At 38.1% G+C, this 23,952-nt stretch overlaps 1 protein-coding gene across 6 annotated transcripts in view; it reads left to right on the top strand.

Annotated features, from left to right (window-relative positions):
* LOC113920572 (SPHK1 interactor, AKAP domain containing) overlaps positions 1-23,952 on the top strand; it is a 170,120-nt gene that overhangs the window by 26,082 nt on the left and 120,086 nt on the right. For all 6 annotated transcript variants that reach the window (XM_027590807.2, XM_027590806.2, XM_027590809.2 and 3 more), the window contains one exon: positions 8,382-8,487. In XM_027590807.2, the coding sequence (XP_027446608.2) occupies positions 8,382-8,487 (106 nt within the window). The remainder of the gene's footprint in view (positions 1-8,381; positions 8,488-23,952) is intronic.

Raw genomic sequence — 23,952 nt, 5'->3', positions numbered from 1 at the left:
ATAACTGGATTTAAGTATAAATGTCCAGGGGTGCCTGGACATTGTTGTTTAAGCATCCACCTTGGGCTCAGGTCATGATCCCAGGGTCCTGGGATGGAGCCCCACGGCAGGCTCCCTGCTCAGCAGGGAGTTTGCTTCTCAATCTCCCTCTGCCTTCCCCCTGCTTATGCTCTCTCTCTCTTGCTCTCTCTCACTTTCTCAAATAAATAAATTAAAATCTTAATATATATATATTTATATATATATATCTCCAGCATGCATGGTTTAAATCTGGATCCCACCCCTCTAGTAACAGTTCTTTAATTCAGTTGCATGATGTGATGTTTGTGATGACTGAAGCAGGGCTCCATGGAAGCCTAACTCCCAGTATCTCCAGAAGAAAAGGTTTCCCAAGCAAATGAAGAGGGCAAACAGAAACACAGAGGGAACATATTAAATACCTTAGAAAAATTTCTCTTATGTATTTATTAAAGTAATCTTATTAATTTTTTTTTCAACTAAAGTAGCATTTTGGCAATACAGCTACTTTTCCCTAGAAACAGTTTCAAATCAAATTTTCACCAATATCGGACTGATCTTTTGTGAGTTTTGCAACTTTGCTTCAATTTTCTGGATATTTTCCCATGTTGATAGATATAAAACTGTGCCTGAATGGGCCACATCTTTGTACAGTTTTAGACCAATTGAATGAATTCTGTGTCTTCTTGGATTTAAAAAAGCCTTAATTATTCTTCATCTTATAATCTTGTGATAATAGTCAAGAGTCAGCATAATTATGAAAATCTTTACTGTATATATTTTCAAAACCTAGGTCTGAGAACAGAAAAGAGAAATGTCACCATAAGAAGTACTTATGCATTTATTCAAAAGGTCTGCATATGTTATATTTAATTTAATAAATAAATCTTTTTTCAGAAGTGCTGGAAATCCAACAGGGAAACTCTTAAGACTAAATTAGCTTATAGGGCTTAATGTGATATCATTTCTCAATTTAATATTGAGTACTAACCCTATGCCAACATTACATTGCTGGTTTACGAGAATAACCCTATTTAACCACCAGAACAGTTCTATGACAAAGCTTCTATTATAATCTAATCTGCATTTTACAGATGAGGAAACCAAGGCTTAGAGAGGTTTCAGTAACATGTCCAGTTCTTTTTTCTTTTTTTTTAGAGAGGGAGGGGGTGTGTGGGAGGGGCAGAGAGAATCTTAAGCAGGCTCCATGCCCAGAGCAGAGCCTAATGCAGGGCTCAGTGTCACAACCCTGAGATCATGATCTGAGCCGAAATGAAGAGTCGTATGCTCAACAGACTGAGCCATCCAGGCACCCCTCCCATTCCATCCAGATAGTAAATGGTGAGAGTGGAAACTTGAATCTGGGTTTCTCAAATGCCAAAGCCTGTGCTTTGGCAGGGTTTTGGCTGCATTAGGACTGATTTGGATGTCATGGTCATAGAAGCAAAGGATTAGATGGAATATGAGAGATCATAGTGGAAAAGAACATGGTATAGTGCTAAGAGAAGCAGGTGAAATCTCAGATCAGTTATTTACGAGTAATATAATCTTGGATTCTATTATGTTAACCTCTAATCCTTAGTTTCTCATCTATAAAAGTGGTATAATTAAAAGACTAAGTAAAATATCTCTTAGAGCTCTAAGCACCCACTATACATTAAATGATAGTAATTGTTGTTAAAAGTAACACAGAGAAGATTTTATAACAGCACTGGGCCAGGTGGTTTGATGGAAGAGCAGAAATCCTTGGGAGCTGAGGTGGTTACCATAACATATATTCTGAATGTATCTGAAAAGTCTAGATGCAGCAGAATGCAGTGACATACATAAAGTGTTTTGACCATGGAAACAAATAGACACTTAAAAGTTTTTTTTTTTTTTTTTTAGAAACAAAGGACTTAGGGATAAATACTTCAGTAGGAAACATGTAATAGTTTTCATGGATAAATACATATTCATGAAACACTTACTTAGCAACAGTGATGTGTACTTTTTGCCTTACGTTTAAATAGTCTTTTTGCAAACACCTTTGCAAGATATTTGTCTTGCAAAATTTCCCTATAGCCCTCATTAGCAAAAAGAAAAAAGGAAGCTAAGCTATCATGCTGTTTTGCCTGAGCTTTTCTGAACAAGAAGATACAGCTTTAAAATGATTTCTCGTGGTCTTGGTGGAGCTTGAGATTGTGAAACAGCTTTTTAAGGTCCAAAGCTAATAAACCCCATAGTAGTGGTTAAATTCATGAGGACATTACTTGCTATCACCTCTTTTCTTAGAGATAATATATGGATTTGCAAAGCACAGCATCTGAGACACACAAGATATTGTTCAATATATTTTCTATTATATATATATATATATACTGTTGAATATGATGTTACATGTATATATATATACCTGTATACACACACACACACACACACTTTTCTTATATAAAGAAGTTGACTGTTTTTTCTATCATAATCTACATATTTTTGCACGGTATCTACATATGATGAGGTTTATGTTTTACTGGATATATCTGACAGATTTGAGAGTTGCCTGAATAAAAAGTCTCTTTTGAGCAATTTTCAATTTAATTTCTCATGATAAAAGATTTCAGCCCGACTAGTACTGAAAATAGAGAAATCACTAGCCCCTGGTGTACAAATTGTCTACCAAATGAATTAACTATCCTATAATCATATGTCTTTTTTGTTTATGTTTTTTTAAGATTTTATTTATTTATTTGAGAGAGAGAGAATGTGTGCACAGGTGTGCCTGTGGGGGACAGAGAAGGAGAGTGAGCATAAGCAGGGAAAGAAAGACTCCCCACTGAGCAGGGACCCCAACATTGGGCTTGATCCCAGGACCTGGGATCATGACCTGAGCCGAAGGCAGACGCTTAACGACTGAGCCACCCAGGCGCTCCTCAACTATCTTTTCTTAAAAAGAAATATCCTTCATTCTTAAATCATCTATCATAGTTTTTTGTTACATTGTTAAAATGGTCTTTCTTTGAAGAATTATGGTGAAAGCAGAGGTAGGGATTTTTTTTTAAATGTCCTTATTGGGAATAAAAGGATGGCCACTTTATAATCTTCTTGATGTTTTTATTGTTATTTCACTGGTCCAAGAGATGGGAAAGTCTGGAATTCACCATTCTATAGTTACTCAGTTGCCTTTAAATATTGAAGTAGGACATTTAACAGTGTTTCTAAATATTTTCCAAAATTTGGATAGTTGTTCCTTCTGATAAGCTTACTGAAGTCTTACAGAATTAATGAGGACCATTTAGGTCTTTCAGCCTCTGATGAACTGGTGACATATTTAATTTGTATGGATTGCATGATAAGAAAATCATGTTCTGATGTCTCCAACCTAGGAAAGAAAAGAAGGAGCAGGAGAGTATAAAAGCACATACTGTATACAAAAATTTTGCACCAAACATTTGCTAAAAATGCAAGACAAATTTTATTTGAGTTACTGCAGTCGGAGAGAAAGACATCAGTATAGAACACTGAGCTCAATTCCACATATAACAGGGACAAATGGGAACTTACAGCCAATAGGCAGAGTGAGGGGGTCAGTGTACTAAGTGGAAATACTGAGGGTAGGGGGATCCTTGCTAAAATAGCCTAACAGTATTCCTGCTAAAAGCCAACCAAGGACCTAGTTATCAAGGGTGAGGGATGAGGAGAGATGTCAAGGGTGGAGGGATTCTTACTAAACTGACGTAGCAGGATTCCTTGCTAAAAACTGGGCTCAGTGGGTCAAGGGCGGGGATGTAGTTCAAGGTCAAGATCTAGTTGACAAGACACTTGGGGGAGCCTGACTAAAGTTTGGCCAAGGAGAAAGCCTTTGTCAATAGACTAGTCAGAAGGTGAAGGTAATGTTCAATGATTCATTAGTTGCTCATTATCACCCAGTGCTCATCACATCATGTGCCCTCCTTAATAACCAACATTGAACACTTCACCAAAAACTAATGATGTATTATATGTTGGCTAATTGATTTAAATAAAAAGGAAAAAAATTAAAAAATTTTTAAAAAGAAGATGAAGGTAAGAGAAACAAACATCATGGGATTTTAAAAACAAATTGGTTTTTGAAAGACTGACCTAAACCTCTGAGCTTCATGTAACATGTTAATCCCTTTGGCTGAGAGTAAAATAAGGACATCCACTTGAGCACACTTTCATTTTGAACCACGTGAAGTTGTGTTTTAAAGCCCTCTAAATTCTTAGTTGTGGTATGTCATTAAACTGAATTTAATGAGACCATCTCAATTCCCTTTTAAAGTTCTCTTCTGATAGAGGTGAGCTTTTATTTTTTCTCCAGTCTTGAGATGGAAGGATTTAGTATAAAGCTCAAGAGTAAATATCCTTAATAGGATAGAGATAATCAAAGGAATGGTGATTACTACATTTTACTGCAAACATTCTATAAGTGGGCAGGAGATAAGAACAAATCCTACCTTTTAGGTTCTGCTAAATTTATTTTAACTTTACACTTCGTTTACTTGACATTTGAGCAACAATAGCAGCAGGATCCCTTTTCATTAAATCTATCCTGGGAAACTCTTTAAATGATCTCCTCAAGGGTGGCTTATCTCACCATCTGTCACCACTGCAAAAAATTGAGCATTGAATTCAAACACTCTTTTGTGCCTAATCTTTTGATGTCCACCAGGATGCTCAGGAAGGTAAGAACATTAATAAGTATTAATTCAGCATCCACCACTGGCTGGCGCTGTTCTCCATCCTAACAGGTCCGGGTTCTTTCAGTATTTACAGCCTAAAGGGGAGACAGACAAATATTACAAAATTATATGCCATTTGACAAGTGCTGTAACAGGACATGGTACAGGGTGTTGTTGGAACACACAAGAAGAGTGTCCATCCCACTTCTTGGGTTAGGGTAAGGTTGGGAATAGAGGGCGTGGTTAGAGTGTGAGTGTGTTTGTGTTTGCATGAGGTATTGGTGATACGTTGGAGAGGAGTAGTGGCCTCCTTGGGGAGGAAGGAGGTGCAAGAGGTGATTTATAAATGGAGACCCAAAAGGTAGAGTAGGTATTATTCAAGAGGAAGGAGGAGGCCTGGGGTGGGTGTTCTTCAAAGAAGAACTACCATGTGCAAGGATCCAAGGGCAAATGGGAATATGTATTTAATTTAACATGTCAGATAAATGCTTCTCAAATTCTAACGGGCAGGTGAATCCCCCAGGTTGAATGTTAAAATGCAGATTCTGATTCAGTAATTCTAGGGAGAGACCTGAATTCCTGGGTATATAACCAGCTCCTAAGCGGTATCAATGCTGTTGTTTCACAGACCAAACTTTGAGTAGCAAAATATAGGCAACTTGATTTCCAGTAACAGGACACTTATCTCTCTCTGGAGAAGTCACTGACTATTCTCTAAGCCATTGTCACTGCTGATGACCTACTTATTCACACTGCATGAATCCTTGATGATTGTACTGTGGTGGTAACTCAGCACCTCATTCACATATGATATTTTCTGTAAGGGAGACTACTTCTCTTCCCATTGTATTTTTAAAGTCACTACTTCAAACTCTGCTTTTGTACTTTCTTTTCCACTTTGATCTACCTCCTCATTGAAACACATTTAGCAGTTTCAGCATGAAACCAGTCTGAAAGGATGTGCTTAAGAAATACTGTCAACATTTGTCAAAATCAAAGAAAATGTCCCAGGGAAGAACTTGCAGTCTTCTCCATTAGGAGCAACTTAGAAGGTTGCACTGTATCTTGACAGCAGTTCTTTTAATGTCAGTTTGCCCTCATTTTAATAAATGCATGAGTCTCATGTTGCTGTCTCTGCCTCATCCTGTAGCAGCCGATGTTCTGCTTCCCCAGAGACCAAAGACAGCATCTTTGCAAACACTCTAAAAATTCCATCTCCATCCCAAAGGCATGGGAACAGATTGGGCTGCGTTGTCAAGTCACTTACTGGGAACTCACACCCATGTCACATGGTTTAAAAGAGAAGCCTCTCTACACATAGTTTTGCATGTTAGGCGTCACCAAATTGATTTATAATGTGTTTCTGGGGATTAGAAGTTGCTTTTGCTTTGAATATTGCTGCAGTGGAACTGCGTCACCTTTGTCGAGTAATGCACTGATTTTACTCCCACTAATGTGAGTCTACTACCCTGTTTAATTCTCACAATAATAAATAAATACACACATATGCACATATATATTTAAAATTACTTTCTATATTAGTGCTATACAGACTTAGCATTAGGACAAATGGAGTGAGCCTTATAGGCAAATAATACTTTCAAAGTCCTTCTTCACCTTCATTTCCAACTGGGATCTCACAATCATCTTAAACGCAGTCGGGCTTTCATATCAAGGTATATGTGGGTAGACTTGTCATTTCTTCCTTCCACTAGACTAATGCAGCAGTCCTTAAACTTTTTTTATGCATGAAAATTACCATAGCACCTTGTCTACCTGCAGTCCTATACAATGTGCTTTATGGGGAAATGAGGAATTTCCATGGGTGATCTTTTACTTTTCTCTGTGTTCCCATTAACCCTTACTTTGGACCTAACTAACTCTCCCCAAGGTAGATGCATTCTCCTCTAGAGCAATCAGAGATTATTGAAGCTCTTTTCCTACCCTGTTTCACATCAGATCTGTCTCAACCTTACTTCTCAGCCTGCTTTCATCTCACTCCTAAGGTTGTTAACCCTGTAGAGAGAAATGGGAGATGTCCTAACCCTGGAAAGTATGATTTCCTTGACTCATGAGCCAAGTTATTACATATCCAAGTTAGCTTGGTCTACGGGCTTACCCTCCACATAGAAGTGGCTTGGAACCTACCAATGATAAACGTTTGGCATTTGGGTAAGAGCCAGACTGTCCTAAGGCCAGGAAAGCATTCAGAGGGGCATTTGCTATTGGGTGTGAGGTATAGACACACTTAAGTGTCAGCTAAAAGTTACGGGCCCCACATTGTGAGACACCTGTAAAAATAGGGCTTGGGCTCTCCATGATATTTTGCAAGTGATTTCTAGTGCCAGAAAGGACCACGACTTTACTCCCAACATTCATTTAAAAATGAAGAGACAGATCCAAAGAAGCAGGCAGCAGAGTAGCTAGGAATCTGGAGCCAAGTACCAGCCTCCTTTCTTTTTTCTTTCCACTGCCTTTTCCCAGTTAAGCCAAGATTAACATGAGTGCTCTCCTTTCACTTAAATTAAGCTCATTCTAGTCCTCAAGGTGGCAATTACTCAGAAAATAATATATGAAAATTTAAAATAAAATAGATTTTACTTGAATTATTCTGTGCAATTTTTACCTGAATCTATGATCTGTTATATACACCATCAGCAGTCATTAAAAAAAAAAAGCCATTCATAATAGTTAATAATGGAAATACTAACAGACTTCATTTATGTATTTCTGACTTATGTTTACTTTTAATGTCATGAAAATTGACTAATTTAGAACTTAAAACATGAAGGTTACATATTAGTTAGAAATGCATTGTTTAACTGATCTTCTATTTGCTGTTTCTTTTAAGAGAACATTTTTAAATATTGGCTTGATGAGTACACAAAGATTTATTAGATCATATTCCAAAAAAAAATATGTTTTGAGGAGTTGTCCATATTCTATGTGGTCAAGAACAACAAAAGTAAAATGTGTAGAATTCAGATACCCATACACTTTTTTAAAATTCCTAGTTTTCAGGTTTTCAGAAGAGAAATATTTAGAAATACATAAAATCCAGAGGGCTTTTTGTATTTCAATTGGATTGAATTCAAAATCTTCCAGTCATATCATGAAAAGCAGGATTGGTAATGATCTCAATTAGACATGGGGGGAGGGGGAGATAAGTCTAGAATTTTGGAGGCAGAGAAGTTAAGGTAATGTTTCCAGCCACAGAGATCTAAAGAGATGATGTACCTTTTTCTAAAGCTTGCATTCTTTTCATGGTACTGCCCTGCCTCCTGATTAAAATTATGTTTGGCCATTCATTTCAAGAAATAAGATGAATATTTTTACATTTTTAATTCCGAGCAGAATTAATGTGGTGTTCAAAAAGCATTATTTGGGTTTTAAAACTGCTTGCTTAAGAAAAACTAGCAGGGCTGGAAGTCAGAGAGATGCGTTGCATCCACGTAAGCCATGAGAAGTCACTGGATCACAGTTTCCTATTCCCAGGAGAATAGCTCACAGCGGTTCCCCCCATTATAGGAGTGAAGCCAACAGAAATGTCAGTGTAGCAGGATTTGCAGTTTCCGTGCAATCTGAAAAGATGGTTTTTGATAAACCACATTGTGTTTCTTCAGTTCTGAATACGGAGATGACTCACCTGAATGTGTTCTCTTTTGTGTTTTGGGGGACCAACAGCAACTTGGAGTCACCACTGATGTACGAGGTGTCTGCGCCGCGGGAGGGCAATGCCAGCCACAGCTTGAGAGGCGGCCTGGGGAGCTCCATCACAGCCTGTAAGAAGGTAAGCTTGCCTACCAGCACTCTCTTCTCCCTGACTGAACTTGATCACTAGTGTAGTTTGACTCTCCAAGTACTTTTTCTAAAGCAGAAAACAACAACGACAACAAAAACAAACAATGGAGTAGCCCACAGTTTGCTGGCCTGGTTAACCTCTGACGCCACTAAAAATGGAATTCATGAGAATGATCAGAAAACTCAAGCAGTTCGGATAGCTATGACTTGAAAATTATAAGCCCTCACTGTGGGTCCGCCCAAAGCTTCTACCTCTCCTTTTCACAAACTTGGCCATGGGTAATAGCTTCTCGCTGCATTTCCTTTCAGAAAAACCCTCCCAGGTTTTGAGTGGCTCATATTATAGGAAGCACCTAGGTCTGTATCTAAGAAACACTCATGGCTGTTCTTCTGATACTTTCTTAAAGAGAAGGGTGTGCTTGGCTTATTTTATTATGAGACACAGAATTACATTTCCTAGAATATAGACTTTAGAACTAAAAAACAAATCTTGCTTTCACGCCCTGGCTGAAAGTTGTCATTTGAACAATATAAATTCATTTGCTTCGTTTTTCCAGTCAATCCAACTTAAGGCCCAGAAACTTAAAGCAAAACGTCCGATTTCCCAACTAAAGCTTTTGTTAATATTTGCTGCAGAATTCCAGAGGAAGATGTGTTTCTTCTCATCCAACCTTAGATGATATCACACTGAATTATTTCATTAATTATTTTAAAAAGGTTAAATTATAAAAAATATTCGTAGGTGTAAATCAAGACAAATTCTATTACTAAACATTTTGTGTCGTGTATATATGTGTGTGTGTGTATATATATATTATTTATGTATACATATTGTAACATTATGTATGCATATGTGTATTGATTGATTACTACACCCAGTTAAGCAGCCTTATTTATTCTCTGCTTGTGTGGTGTTTATATCATTTTCAAGTACCAAAGAAAATGACACACACATATCTGTGTTAGAGAACATATACTGACTATAGAAAAGTAGCATTAAACATAATTTTACAAAACTATTTGCATGTATACATTCATAACCAAATGTAAAAATAAACTGGTCTAATCGGTTCAAGGCTCTAATTTTCATGTGTTATAGATCTATTATTCACTCTCCTCTAATAAAATCCTTATAGAAGAGTCAGTGCTATAAATGTCCATTTTTAATGCAGAAAACTGAGGTACTATAATTCAAAATGATTTCGAGTTGCTTATATGAGAGATCTAAAACTGCAGGTCTTCAAGCCTTGGGGTATGTTCTATTCAACTCTGTAACTCCAAATGATAGTCTTCACCAGATGCTATACATTTCCCAAAGTTACATGATGTTTCATTTATTCTAATTTTTAAATAACTCTGTTTCTATTGATTAGAGTCCAGGTGGTATTTAAATTAAGGATTGAAACCAGACTGCCTGAATTTGACACCCAGTTCAATCATTACTAGTTGTGTTATCTTGAGCAAATTATCTTACCTCTTCATGCCTCAGTTTGTTCATCTGAAAAAAAAAGGTGACAAGTGAGGATTCAGTGAGTTAATAGACGTGAAATGTTTAGAATGGTGCCTGGCGTATCGTAAGCACTCAAAGACTATCTATGAGTAACATTATTCTACAGAATAATTTTTCAATAAGTACACGGTGCCAGAAAATAATTCGATATACACACTGCCATCCTGAGAGAGTTAGTACTTTATGCTCTGTTGTCTCCGCTACATTTTTTTTTTTTCTGGGAAAAGAAGTCGTCATATTCATTTCTTAAAAATCATGTCTGGAAGCTACTGAATAGAGCTCTTTGGGACTGGTGTCTTCTCAAAAAATAAAAATCCAAACTCAATCATTTATTATCTGTGTGTGTATATATATATATATATATATATATAAAATATGTCTGTGTGCATATATGTATGTACATATATATGAATTTAAAGTTTTAAACATAATCGTACTCATACCACAACCATTTCTAGGATTGTTAGCAGGTTGAACCATATGAAATTTTCTTTTTTACAGATTAAAAATGATCAATTACAAGCAATTTCCTATGTTCTGGTATAAATACATTCAAAATTCTGTTAGATCTTGGGGAGAGATACAAGAATACATATATATTTATAGCCTAGTTTGGGAGATAATACTGGTTTCTCATGTGAAAATCACATAGTAATTCATAAGTTAAATAACTATGTGAGGTAACTATACAGCAATATCTGAAGATAGTATCAATTATGGGAAAAATGAATATTGTGAGCATCTATAGCAAAGACTCTGGACCTGAAACAGACAACAGTCTTCAGAAAGAGAATTGGGTTTCAATTTGGGCTTTCAAGTATGATCAAGATTTGAATGAGTGAATTAGGTTGATTATCCAACTTAATTTAGGAGGAGCTGCTACAAATTAATGCAGGAGAAGTTAACACCTTTGTGTCCTGGAGTATTTTTCCAGTGTTCAGGGTGCATTCCTTTCATTTTAAATGTTCTCTTAAGCTTCCATAATAATTGCATTTAAAGACAGTTTAGTAGCCTATATGCCACATGTTATATACCATGCGGGCTTTAATTGTTTTCCTTCCCTTCAAAAGAGTAGCTCACTATTGTTTTCTTTTTTATATCTGGAACATAGGCTCTCAATAACAAGACACTGAATATTGAATGAGTTCATCCTTTTATTTTATTATTATATATTACTGCAAACTGATTTAAGTGATCATTGATCAATTTGAAAAAACAAATCTTGTTAATCACAGATAATGGGCCTGGGCAAGTGAGAATCTATAAATGCACATATAATGTGTATTCGAAGAGACAAAAAGACAAGGAGAGCTCTATCTTAGAAATAGCAAAGCTGTCCAGCTGAATCACCACGGTTCACAGTCGATCAACCTTCAGTAAGAGTACCATGGATAATTGAAATCTATTGGTAATTCCCCAAACTAATTTTATGTAATAGCCTCATCTTCTTCCCCATCAAAACTTCTTATCAGAACTGACATATTGCTAAATTAACTGGTGGGAGAAATAAAACAGGGGTCTGGAAGTTAATGCACTAGTTGGACAATCAGCCTCTGAAAAATTGCAAATTGACTGAATTTCTCTCCTGTGTGTCACATTGAATCTCCAAGGGTTTCAGGACTCCTACACATGTGCAATTGCTTCAGTTCCTCTTTGCTGTTGGGGAAATATAGTTGCTGGGAGCCACAGCTGTGAAAAAGCCATAGCATCAGGAAAAAAGATTTGGGTGGACTTATTTAAAGGAGGAACTCCTTAAGGGACCGCCTTTCCCCAGAGCTCAGATGACCCTACCACCCAATCGTAGTTTACATATATTATCCTCGCATTTTGTTAATAGACCCCCTTTTGCTCTCAGAAGGGCCACAATAAGTTATATGATTATATAACCAGCTCAAGCCTCAGAATGATCCTTTCTTTGTCTTCTTCCCTTCCTCTAAATGCTAGGAAAGTTATCAGATAAATTCTCACTGAGGTAGTAGTGATTGTGTAGGTTAATATAGTAGTGACAAATAAAACCTGTTTTTAGTTAACTACTACTACTGCTGAACTACTACTATTCGCCCCCTCCCTTAACTTACATTGATAATTGAGCCTATTGAACCCAGACTTGAATTCAGAATTCTACTCATCTTGAAGCTCCAAGCAGACACTATCAATCCATCCACCTTGGAATATGAGATCTCCTCTATGTCACAGTAATTTACTGAGCTCTGAACTTGAGGAAAGTCTTAATGTGTGCAATGTGATACTCCAAAATCATGTGTTTAAAAGGATGGAATTTCAAAATATTGCAGGAAAAAAATTGGAGAGAAAGAGTAGCTGGTGGAGAGTGACTACTAGAGCCCTGTGTGGTACCTCTTGAATCTTATCTCACATAGATCTTGTCTGATATTACCCCTTCTCATAGGACCAATCCTTCCTATAAGACAAATACAATCACTATTATTAAACTGAATCATAGGGATTTTCCATTAAATGAGTTAAATGATTATAAATGTTACAATTTTATATCTGTTAGACACTAAGTGAAAAAAGCCTTTATATTCTCTTTATAATAAATCAAAATCTGTTGTCTCTAGGAGACAGTAGGATACCACATAACAAAGCTGGACTTGGAATACAAAGATCTGAGTTAGATTCCAGATTTCTCTTTTACTGTGTGATCTTAGGCCAGTGACCTAACTTCTCTGACTTGGATGTCTTGGTGTTGGTGTGATGTTTATATGCAAAAAAGCTGGGTAAGTTCTTTTTTTTTTTAAGATTTATTTATTTGAGAGCGAGAGAGCGTGTGTGTGATTGTGGGGGAGGTGCAGAGAATCTTCAAGCAGACTACCCACTGAGCTCAGAGCCCAGCGCAGGGCTCGACCTCTTGACCCATGACATGAGATCATAACCTGAGCCAAAACCAAGAGTCAGATGCTTAACCGACTGAGCCATCCAGGCAGCCCCGTTTTGTGTAAGTTCTTAGCACACACAGCTGGTGCTCAGTACATATTAGTTGATTCCAAATAAACAATCTTTACACAGGGCAAATTTTATTTAAATAGAATTTAAAAACTAATCCAAGGTAGCATGCACTGTCCCCTCGTTATGTTGACTCTCTGTTAGATTTTCTTCTACTTTGAAAGCATTATACTCGATGTCACATTTCCACAGTAGCTAGGCATTTTTAATCTTTGCTCCACTTCATGGGACTGAAGATTTGCTCTTTAAGATAGAGTGGAATCAAGTGTCTGAATAGGATTCATGTGACGAAAGAATTGTTGGGGAAAAATCAACACCCAAATATCCCTCTCTTTTTATGTCATGTTAATTAAATCCCCATTAAACCTGGACCTGAAAGGCAGCAGAGTGAAAAGACTTCAGTTTCCCAGAGGTGGAGTTTGATCTTAATAAGATATCTGATCATCTCTTTGAAGCCTCAAGAGCATTCTTTGCCATGACTAGCCTCCTTTAAACTGAGTTAAATTTGTTGTCAACAGTGGCACAAAAACCTCTGAAGAATTATGTCCCTGGATGCTTCATATTATTCTGTAAAATACACTTTCATCTAAGCTCATATCGTCTTGATGGCATGTAATTAACAAAAGCAATTCAATTAATGTGTGCAGGCACAGACATATAAATTGGGAGGCTTTCTTGGGATCTGATCTATACCTCCAAAGACATTTTTATTAGTCAGAATTGTATTGTTCTGGGCCAAAGGCCCCATTAGTACTTCTAGGAAGTACATGATAGAAAATAGCTATAATATTCTGTGCTTCTAGAAGCTGATTCCTTACAGGAAGGAAGGACTTTAAAAAAATGTAAATACATAAATAAAATTAAAAACAAAGTCAGTGTAATTGGGCATATTCACTTTCTATAGAAGGAAGATACGAAGCTTTTCATCCTGGAGTATGCAGCACTCCACAGCTTTATACACATGCTCTTCTGATCAAGCAACCTGGCAGTGGTCTTCAGACCCAGCTCCTTATACCAGAATGGCCTAGCTACATTTTGGTACAAATTGCTGGGTGTTCTGTTTTATTGACATTCTGCAGGAGTAGTCAGAGGCATTGAAGAAATAGGGAGATTTTAAAGAAAATAAATGCAGAATTGTCTTACTAAAAGTGATATCTGAAGAAAGCTAATTTAGTAGTTCTAAAAAGAATTCCTTAGAGCAAAGGGAGACTGGAATCTGGGATGCCAGGAGGGGCACACCTGATGTGGGTAGGGGCGCGGGGAGAGGAGAGGCGGGACCTGCATCCCGGCAGTGGGAGGAGACACAGAGCCAGCCACAAAATTCCCTGACCACCTAAGAAACCTTCCTTATGCCCTGACCACACTGACATCCAGGAGGCCACAGTTGCACTGAGACCAGAAGGCAGCAAATGAAGGCTCTGGTGGGACAGATTTCCTCTGCCTCCAACCGATCCACACTGAGATGCAGAGGTGGGGCTTCACGTATCACACGCAAGTTCATTCTTCGGAAAATGCCAATTTGGTAATCCTATGTGGGAAACTTTGTTCAAAACTATCAATTATGGCTTATTTTGCAGTTTGAATATGATTTATCTTCTTATTCCAAAAGCTAGTATGTTGGAAAACTTCTACTCCTCTCTCTCTGCCTCCAGCAATTGCTCTACCATGCTTGAGATTCCAATATGCCAGTCTTCTTCTGTCCTCTACAGCTCAGTTCCTTGAGCATCCTTTTTGCTATGTGTGGAGAACTCCTGGAAGGAGCTTGCAGTACCTTTTCTTTTCTTTTCTTTTAACCAAAAAGTAGGACTCTGAAAACCCAAAATAGCTTAGAACATTTTGTGGAGTTGAGAGTGATGCTACATGATGGGAACTAGGCAAGTGATCTTTTTTTTTTCTGAATTCTTGCAGTTTCCCCAAGCCTTTATATTATGTATTACATATCTCTATGCAAGAATGGAAGGGGTCTAAAATTTTAAAAAATATCTAATAATAGAAAGTTTCCTCCTTTCTATTTGTGGGTGTTTAAAAAAGACCTGCCATCCCTGCTTCCTACCACTTACGTTAAGCCTTACTCTCTTCCCTTCCAGTCTCCCAAATAAGCAGCGCTCTTGGCTTTGGAGTATGGAGTAAACAATGCATCCCCCACCAGCCGTAAGAGCTTCCACTTTTCCTGTATCCTTCCAGGTTTGGTCTTCTGATTGAAATGCCCAATTGTCACTTCGGCCAGTGTCAGAGAAGGAAAGAAGGATATGGCCCAGATAAATTTGAGCAGCCCTCAGAGGAGGCCCTTGGGGGCCTCATCCCTGAGAATGAGCCCCCTCACTTCTGTGTCCATGTTTCCAAAATTAGACCCACCCTGAAAGACGCATGTGAGGGCTCATACTCTCCAGGATGGAGAGCATCCAAGAAGCAGGTGTCTCCCTTAGCAAGTTATGTGTCCATCTGTTTACATCTTAAAGAAGGTAGATGCTTCCAGTAGCTTCTTCCAAACACTTTCTTATAATTGCCAAAGGCCAAAGGCATGCATCAATCCCCAAATAATACATGGCCATTAAATCCACTGTCCCTTTGACCAGTGGTAAATTTCGCACTACCTACATTTTGGAAGCCTATACAAAATAATCCAAAATCAATGGTAAGCCTTGATGCATACCATATATTTTCCGGCATGTGTGTTTTTCTTATATTGTGCTTCTCCCAGAATTAACATTTGCTTCTCCTAACATCCCCTTACTGATCATATCAACAGTACAGCATTATAGTGCTTCTAAATAGCAATTAAATAGCAATCAGCTGTCCTCTATTTATACGTCTAATTTTATTCTGTTTAAAACATTGCTGACCATTCATAAATTATACTATATTTGCATTTCCTGAGCCTATTTGTTTCTGTAACTCTTGCATTTTACACTTGAGACTCAAACTCGGTTATCACTTTCATGCAGAAAAAGCTCTGATCAACTTTCAAAGCATTCTTCAGCCAGCTGACATCTGTGTGATGTGGCAGAAGTAAACAAGTATGGCTTGATATTTCTGAATTGTCCTCTATGCTCTTATAGCATTCTGTGACTCCACTGAAATACAATGTGGTTTCCAGGAAACAAGTAACTGTGTAGCCCAAGAAATGTAGAGAGATATCTGAAACTGTCACCGAGGCTCTGTCTAGTTCATTTCTTGCCACATTAGGACATGCTCTGGCCCAGGTCAACACACAGAGTCTCTAAATTACATACACCAGGACAATAATTTCAAAGAAGAGATCACTTTTGTTCATGAAAAATCTCCATTTTAGACTCAGATAAGTGCATCCATATGTGACATTTGTCAGAGATAGATACTCCATAAATCAGTATGTTCCATGTTTATCAGAGGCAAGTTTAGTTAGACCAGGTACCTATTGCTAAAAGCATTCCATAGGTAAGGACTCTCCTGCTATAAAAATACAGTTTACCTAGAGGTATGTTTATGATGAGGTATGACAATGGTGCCTTCTTTCTTATCTGGGGGTACTGCCTCCCACCCCCTGCACAGTAAAGACAGAGAATGAGGTGCAGATCCTGTGCTTACCATTTCCTTTTCAACCTTCCCAACCAACTATGCCTCTGATCTGGTGTTTTCTAGGCATTCCCCTCCTCAATAATAGAGAACTGTTTTGTTCCAGGGCCTGAAAAACTCCCTTATTTTACAATACTTTAAAAATAATTGTTGACCAAGAAGAAGAGGCTGTTGAGCAACCAAAAGTATGTATTTGGGGTCTTAGATGCAAAGCGGACTGAAGTTGAAAGTGTGCTCTGAATTGCATGTGGGGAGTACAGGCTTATAAAGGCAAAAACCACCAGGTTACATAACTTATTTTGAAGGAATTATGATTGGTGCTGACAAACTTAAACTGACTGACTAATACAGGATTGGCCATTTAGCCAATAGATGTTTCACTATTTCAGTCCAAAGTAGAAGGATGTATTTCAGGAGGTGGTCCAGTCGCAATTGACAAAAGTCAAAAGTTCATGGTGTTCACAGAATTGAAACAGGGGTTGTGCATAGGCCCTACTTCCTCCATGCCCTCCTCACCCTATTTTGAAATGACATTCTTAGCAATGCTTAGTTCACTTTGGAATCTCCTTTCACATAATCAATTACAAGATTTCCAAATTGTAGTAGGGGTCAGTATTAAAGAGGCAAGAATGCTTCACATCCAACCAGCAGATAATTATATTACAGACTATGTCCTAGGAATAATCAAACATGCTTTGGGTAACAGTTTCTCCTTTTTGTCAAAGGACACTAAATAGACAAGAACTCAGGCAGCCAGCCACTAGAATCATCATTAAAAGGAAAATGTTATCTTAACATTTAATTAAACCTTCAGAGAAACGAAGACTGAATCACTGAGTTTTCTATGCTAGTTTTTTTTTCTTTCACATAATTTGATTTCCAGTTTGTACACTGTCTCTTCTCAGGATTTCAGTGTGTTTTCTTTCTTTTTTATTTTTTTTAAGATTTTATTTATTTATTTGACAGAGAGAGAGACAGCAAGAGAGGGAACACAAGCAGGGGGAGTGGGAGAGGGAGAAGCAGACTTCCCGCTGGGCAGAGAGCCCGATGTGGGGCTCGATCCCAGGATCCTGGGATCATGACCTGAGCCAAAGGCAGATGCTTAACAACTGAGCCACCCAGGCGCTCCTCGGTGTGTTTTAAATAAGCATTATAGTTTCCCCATGAAGGAATGCAAAGTTAATTATTTTTCAAGGTGGAAACAAAAGATGTCAGAATTCTCAGAAAGTTTGTTGAAGCATAGATTAAATCAACGTGAAATTACATGTGTAAAATTATACAAAGTCTTCTGACCTCGTGTGTGTGTGGGGGGTGCTTTAAGCTATTATAAAAATTTAAGTTAAGTCATTAAAAAAAAAGTTAAGTTAGCACTGCTCTTTAAGCCAGTGACTAAACATTCCAAAATTATAATGAAATACTTTCTCGTCTCTTCTCCTCTGCTTACACTGCATAGCCAAAATGGTGTCTCTTCTGTTCTTTTAGTACAACCAGCACACTCCTGCTCTGAGCCTTTGTTTTTGCTGATGTTCTCTGCCTGGGCTGCTCTTCCCCCAAAAGGCTGTGTGGCTGGTGCCTCATTTCATTCAGCTCTCTGCTTAGCATCACCCTCACAGAGTCCTGCCAGAAAATACTTTCTGACATAAGCATCCCTTACTTCATGATCCCTTTCTCCAGCTTTGTCTTCAAAGTGCTTTTCATTCCCTCCCTCAATTTCTCTCTCTTTCTCTAAAATTTATTTGATTATGGTCTGCCCTCCTCCAACAGCATGAGAATAAAACTGTGTCTGTTTTGTCTTTATTCCTGTTTTGTTCACCCCTGATTGCCTGGATAATTAAGCAGCACCTAGTAGAACCAGCAGATGCACCCCCTCCTCCATATTTTTTGCAGCATTATTTACGACAACCGAGATACGGAAACTACTGAAGTGTGCATCAGTGGATGAATGGGTAAAGGAGATGTGGTATATATACACAATGGAGTACTCCTTACCTATAGAAAAGAATGAAATCTTGCCATTCACAACCACATGGCTGGACCTCGACCGTACCATGCTAAGTGAATAAATCAGACAGAAAGAGACAAATACTAGTATAATGTTGCATCTCAGATAATTGTACTCTACACTTCATGTAAATAGCAAACAGAGAGAGATATAAATGTTGACTATCTATGCTTATACTTTAGGAGAGTTTAACAAATATATCTTACTCGGACATCACTTCCTGGACTCCCAAGTCTATACCTCTTAATTGGCTTTCCCATTGAATAAAAGCATTTTATGAAAAAAAAAGTGTATTTAAATAACAAAACAACAAAACAAGACTTAAAAACCCTCAAAGCTAATATGTACTCAACAAGTAGTTGTGGAATGAATGAGAGAATGAATGAAAAGTTACTGTGGATGGCATTATCCTTCTCTTAGAGATAGCATTCAGAGTTAGCATCAAATATAGTCTAGGGGCACCTGGATGGCTTAGTTGACTAAGCATCTGCCTTCTGCTCAGGTCATGATCTCAGGGCCCTGGGATCCAGCCCTGCTTCAGACTCCCTGCTCATCAGGGAATCTGCTTCTCCCTCCCCCTCTTCCCCTCCCCGTGCTCGCTCTCTCTCTCTCTCAAATCAATAAATTAAATATTTTTAAAAAATTTAAAAATATGGGCGCCTGGGTGACCCAGTTGGTTAAGCAACTGCCTTCGGCTCAGGTCATGATCCTAGAGTCCCGGGATTGAGTCCCACATCGGGCTCCCTGCTCAGCGGGGAGTCTGCTTCTCCCTCTGACCCTCTTCCCTCTCGTGCTCTCTATCTCTCATTCTCTCTCTTAAATAAATAAAATCTTTAAAAAAAGTTTAAAAATATATTGTCTAATTTATGCATTATGGTTTTATGAATAGGGTTTGCAGCAAGATAGAATCCAAATTAAGATTTTAATTTTAGAAGAATATTAAAAAGGAAAAAAAATCATATCTTTACAAATTAAAAGGAAAATAAGCTAGGATGGAATACCACTATGAACCTGATAGAATGTCTAAAATGAATTGAAAGCAAAACTGACAACATCAGGTACTGATGAGGATGTGGAGCAGCTTGGTCTCTCATACCTTGCCGGCGGGAATGGAAAGTGATAAATCCACGCTAGAAGCCAGGTTATCAGTTTCTTTTTTTATTCTTTATTTAAATTCAACTTAATTAATGTATACTGTACTATTCGTTTCAGGGGTAGAATTTAGTGATTCATCAGTTGCATATAACACCCAGTGCTCATTACCTCAAGTGCCCTCCCTAATGCCCATCAAGCAATTACCCCTTCCTCCCACCTCCCCTCCAGCAACGCTCAGTTTGTTTCCTAAAGTTCGGGGTCTCTTATGGTTTGCCTCCCTCTCTGTTTTCATCTTATTTTATTTTTCCTTCCTTTTCCCTGAGTTTATCTATTTTCCTTCTTAAATTCCACACACAAGTGCAATCATATGGTATTTGTCTTTCTCTGACTGACTTACAAAGTTACCATACTACCTATTAACTTCATTCTTGGGTACTTACCCAGGCAAAGCAAAACCTTAATTTCTGACAAAAACCTGTAGGCATATGTTTATAGCAGCTTTATTCATATTTAACCAAAAACTAGAAACGACCCAAATGTTCTTCACCTGGTAAATGCGTTTTGTAAAATATCTGTACACATCCATACAATGGAACACCACTCAACAATAAAAGAAGAAAAAAGTACTAAACACACAACAATGTAGATGAATGTCGAACACATTATGCCAAGTGAAAGAAACAGGTCACAAAAGGCTACATGCTAAGTGATTCCACATACATGACATTCTAGACAAGACAACATTTTAGGGATAGAAATCAAATCAGTGGCTGCCAGGGGTTGGGACTTAGGATGCATTTGACTACAAGGAGCAGGAGGGAATTTTTGCGGGGGTTGGAGCTGAAGAGTTGTTCTACATTTTGACCAGGATGGTGGTGACACAGTTATGTGTGTTTTTAAAAACTCATAACAACACCAAAAAAGGGGGGTGAATTGTATAGGATCATGATATCTCCATGAAGAAAGAGTTACCTGCAGTAGAGATGCCATTAATTATACCACGGAGCACAGAGGTGACAGCGTCTATGAGTAGCTGCCTTCATCCTAATCAGCTATTTGCTATCTCTCCCACTTACTATGAAAATCTGATTGTCCTGCTCACACTATAGCCTTCTTCTGTAAGAAACATTTAATTAAGTTTCTTAGAGTCTAGAACACCAGTGGGGCCTGGAGATTCTTCTCAGAATGATGCCCATGGCTCTTCCAATGGGCTTCTCTTACTCCCTTTATTTTATAGCTCTTGCTTTTTCTTTCTTCCGTGAAAATTGAGTGTCATATTTGTAAGAAAGATTTCTTTGGACAGTGGTTTCCAAACCTTTTTTGTATTATGACTCATTTTAAAAATAATATTTGTTTGAAACTCTTGAGTAAGCAGATGACCAGGGGTCACGCCAGGCCCTGTTCGCATTGATGTCTTAAAATTCCAGCACACTTAACTTCTCTAAGTCTACTTGTTTGGAGGGGCAGGTAAATCTCCGCTTTTGAAGAAAGAGGAATCCTTTTTTCTGATGGCATTATTCAGTTAATTTTAAGAAACGTTCCATCATTAATCACAATGCATACATTAAGCAAATACAGCATTTTGTGTGTGGAAATTTCCTCTCTTAAAAGCTTTGGGGCTGGGGCGCCTGGGTGGCTCAGATGGTTAAGTGTCCGCCTTCGGCTCAGGTCATGATCCCAGAGTCCTGGGATCGAGCCCCGCATCGGGCTCTCTCCCTCTACTGTTCCCCCTGCTTGTACTCTCTCGCTCTCTCTGTCAAATAAATAAATAAAAATCTAAAAAAAAAAAAAAAAAAAAGCTTTGGGGCTGCTTTCCATCTTTACACTTAAAATTATCAGAAAATGAAATTTGATTATGTTTTGCTGCATAAGATCTGCAAAAATGCAGATCTTGCTCTAATTTAAAATTGTTACCTTTGCATAAAATCCTTGAGAGAAGTAAAAACCTTGCAGAAATATAAAATATCATTGTGTGCCTAGATTTAACTCTTAAATTTTCTTCATATTGAATAAATCACTCACAGGTTTTCTTTCTGAAGCACAATCATCGGAAAAGAAAATTACAAATCTACATTACACAAAGTACAAAATATTTTGGTGCCAAACAGCAAACAGTTGCTTAGTACCAACTATGTGTCAAGAGATAAGTGTGGAAGATAAAATTGAGTAAGATACTCGTGCACCCATATCATAATAGGAAGGAAAAGACACACAGGCACATTCTAAAATTCTGAGGTAGAAGTATTGTTTTCATTATAGAGATTTCACCAGAAGAGAAACACGTGCTATGGGGAGCGGAGCCTTGATTCAATTAGTTCTTGATGGTTGGGCAAGAGCACAGATGGAAAAAATTCAGGGAGCAGATGAAAAGATATGAGGAAAACCACATGCATCATAAAGACCGTGCTCTTTAGTTAACGTGGACTATAGCAGAGGGTATGTGCAGGGAAATAACGGGAGACAAAGCTTAGAAAACAGCTATATTGGGCATAGGACAATATCTTCATCATTGGAGCTTGGTAAATGTCCATGAAATGATTAACAGGTGGGAGTTGAATTAGGATCTGTCTTGAATGCTAGGCCATAAAATTTTGGGCTCACTGACAGCAAATATGTCCCTTCTTTCCTATTATCCAGTGCTTAGCCTAGTGGCTAATAGGACTAGCTGGTAAAATGCTAATATGTACTGGCTCAATTAATCAATCAAGGTGAAGGTCTTGGAATAGAATTACATAAAATCAGTAATTTACAGATGTAAACCTTTTTGTGAACACTTAATCAGATGCTGTGTGCATTTATTATTTCTAATGTCTATTAAAAATCCCTCATTCTGAGCGGCAATATCAACCTCCTTTTGTACATGGGAAAACTGAGTCTCAAAGAGGCTGAGTGACTTGCCTTCGGCTGCTTAGTTAATTAGTGGAAAAACTGGAATTTGCAACCAGGTTTGTCATGAAAGCTTACATACTTATCCTTTACTCTGGTTTCAGTGAGCTAGGTGGATTTGGGAAGTAAAGGATGAGGGAGCAAGGGAGATAGAAGAGTCAGACAATTACAACATGAACTGTTAGGGCTCCAGCCTTCCCTAACCGTCCTTCCCAAATATCATCCCCATCCCCTTTATGCTCTGTCTGTGTGCCGTGTTGAATTTCTTCATAATTACCCACCACAATTTGTAACTACATGTGCATTTCATCGCTCCTTTATTTACTATTTGGATCCCATGCTATATTTTAAGTTCCATAAATATGGAGATCAACTCTGTATTATTCACTGTTGTATCCCCCAGAGACTAGATTAGTCCATGGTATGCAGTCTCATGGGGAGAGAATTAAAAAAAAAAAAAAAAAACTAAACTAAACTAAACTAAACTAAACTAAACTTTGGAGAGCAGAATATAAGACAAGAAACAGACAAATCAGTATTCCAGATGGCACAGCTGTTCCAAGCCTGGGTAGCTAGGAGAATTGTTCTGCCTTCAACTATAAACAGGGGAGTTAGGGAGTCAGGTTTCTTTTAGAGACTGGAATTGGGGAAGGAGGTGGTTTGGGTTTAGAAACCAAGATTTCATGGTGACAGCGGGAGACCTAAGCGTAGTAACTAACAGTTAGAAAAGTGAAAAGCCAAGCTCTAGGGAAAGGTCAAAGCTGAAGCTGTGGACCATTGAGTCCTCCCTCCAGATGGTAATTAATGACCAGGAGTCAGTGAGCTCTCTGAGGAAAAGAGCAGCACCCTGAGGACAGAACTAGAGGGAATATTCCCAGTTAGGGCATCGGAGGACGAAAAGCTATTTAGAAAGAAAGACCTGTCCTCCCCACTGCCTCCCCCAACGCTCCCAGACCACTCGGAAGTATCTTGCAAGCTCTGGTCAAGTGCAGTCTCCCGCCAGCCCTGCCACGGGTAGAAGCACCCACTCCTCCTGGGTGATATCTGTCCTGCGCTGCTGCCACTGATCAAAGCACCTGTGTTCTTTATCATAGTCCTGTGAATGTTTGTTCTCCCCTATTATAGCTTAATTTCCAAAAGGGCAGTGATCATTTTTGTTCATCTTAATATTCCAAGTGTCAGATATCTAAAGATTTCAATGAACCTTCATTGACCAAATATTGACTGAAAGAGATTAGAGAAGGAGGAAAAAAAGAGTGGTACATCATAAATTATGAATAATAAAACATTGTCAACTGTGGCACAAAGATCAAGAAAATGTTCCGATGGAAAACATTGTCTAAATTGTACTGCATTCTCGTGACAATAGCTATCCTATATCACTTGCCTACTCTGTGAAGAGATTAGTCCTTTACAAACATTTTTTTCCAGAGTCTATTTTA

The sequence above is a fragment of the Zalophus californianus genome, chromosome 3, assembly GCF_009762305.2.
Source record: "Zalophus californianus isolate mZalCal1 chromosome 3, mZalCal1.pri.v2, whole genome shotgun sequence".
In the NCBI taxonomy this organism is placed as follows: Eukaryota; Metazoa; Chordata; class Mammalia; order Carnivora; family Otariidae; genus Zalophus; species Zalophus californianus.
This window is presented reverse-complemented; position numbering and strand designations above follow the sequence as displayed.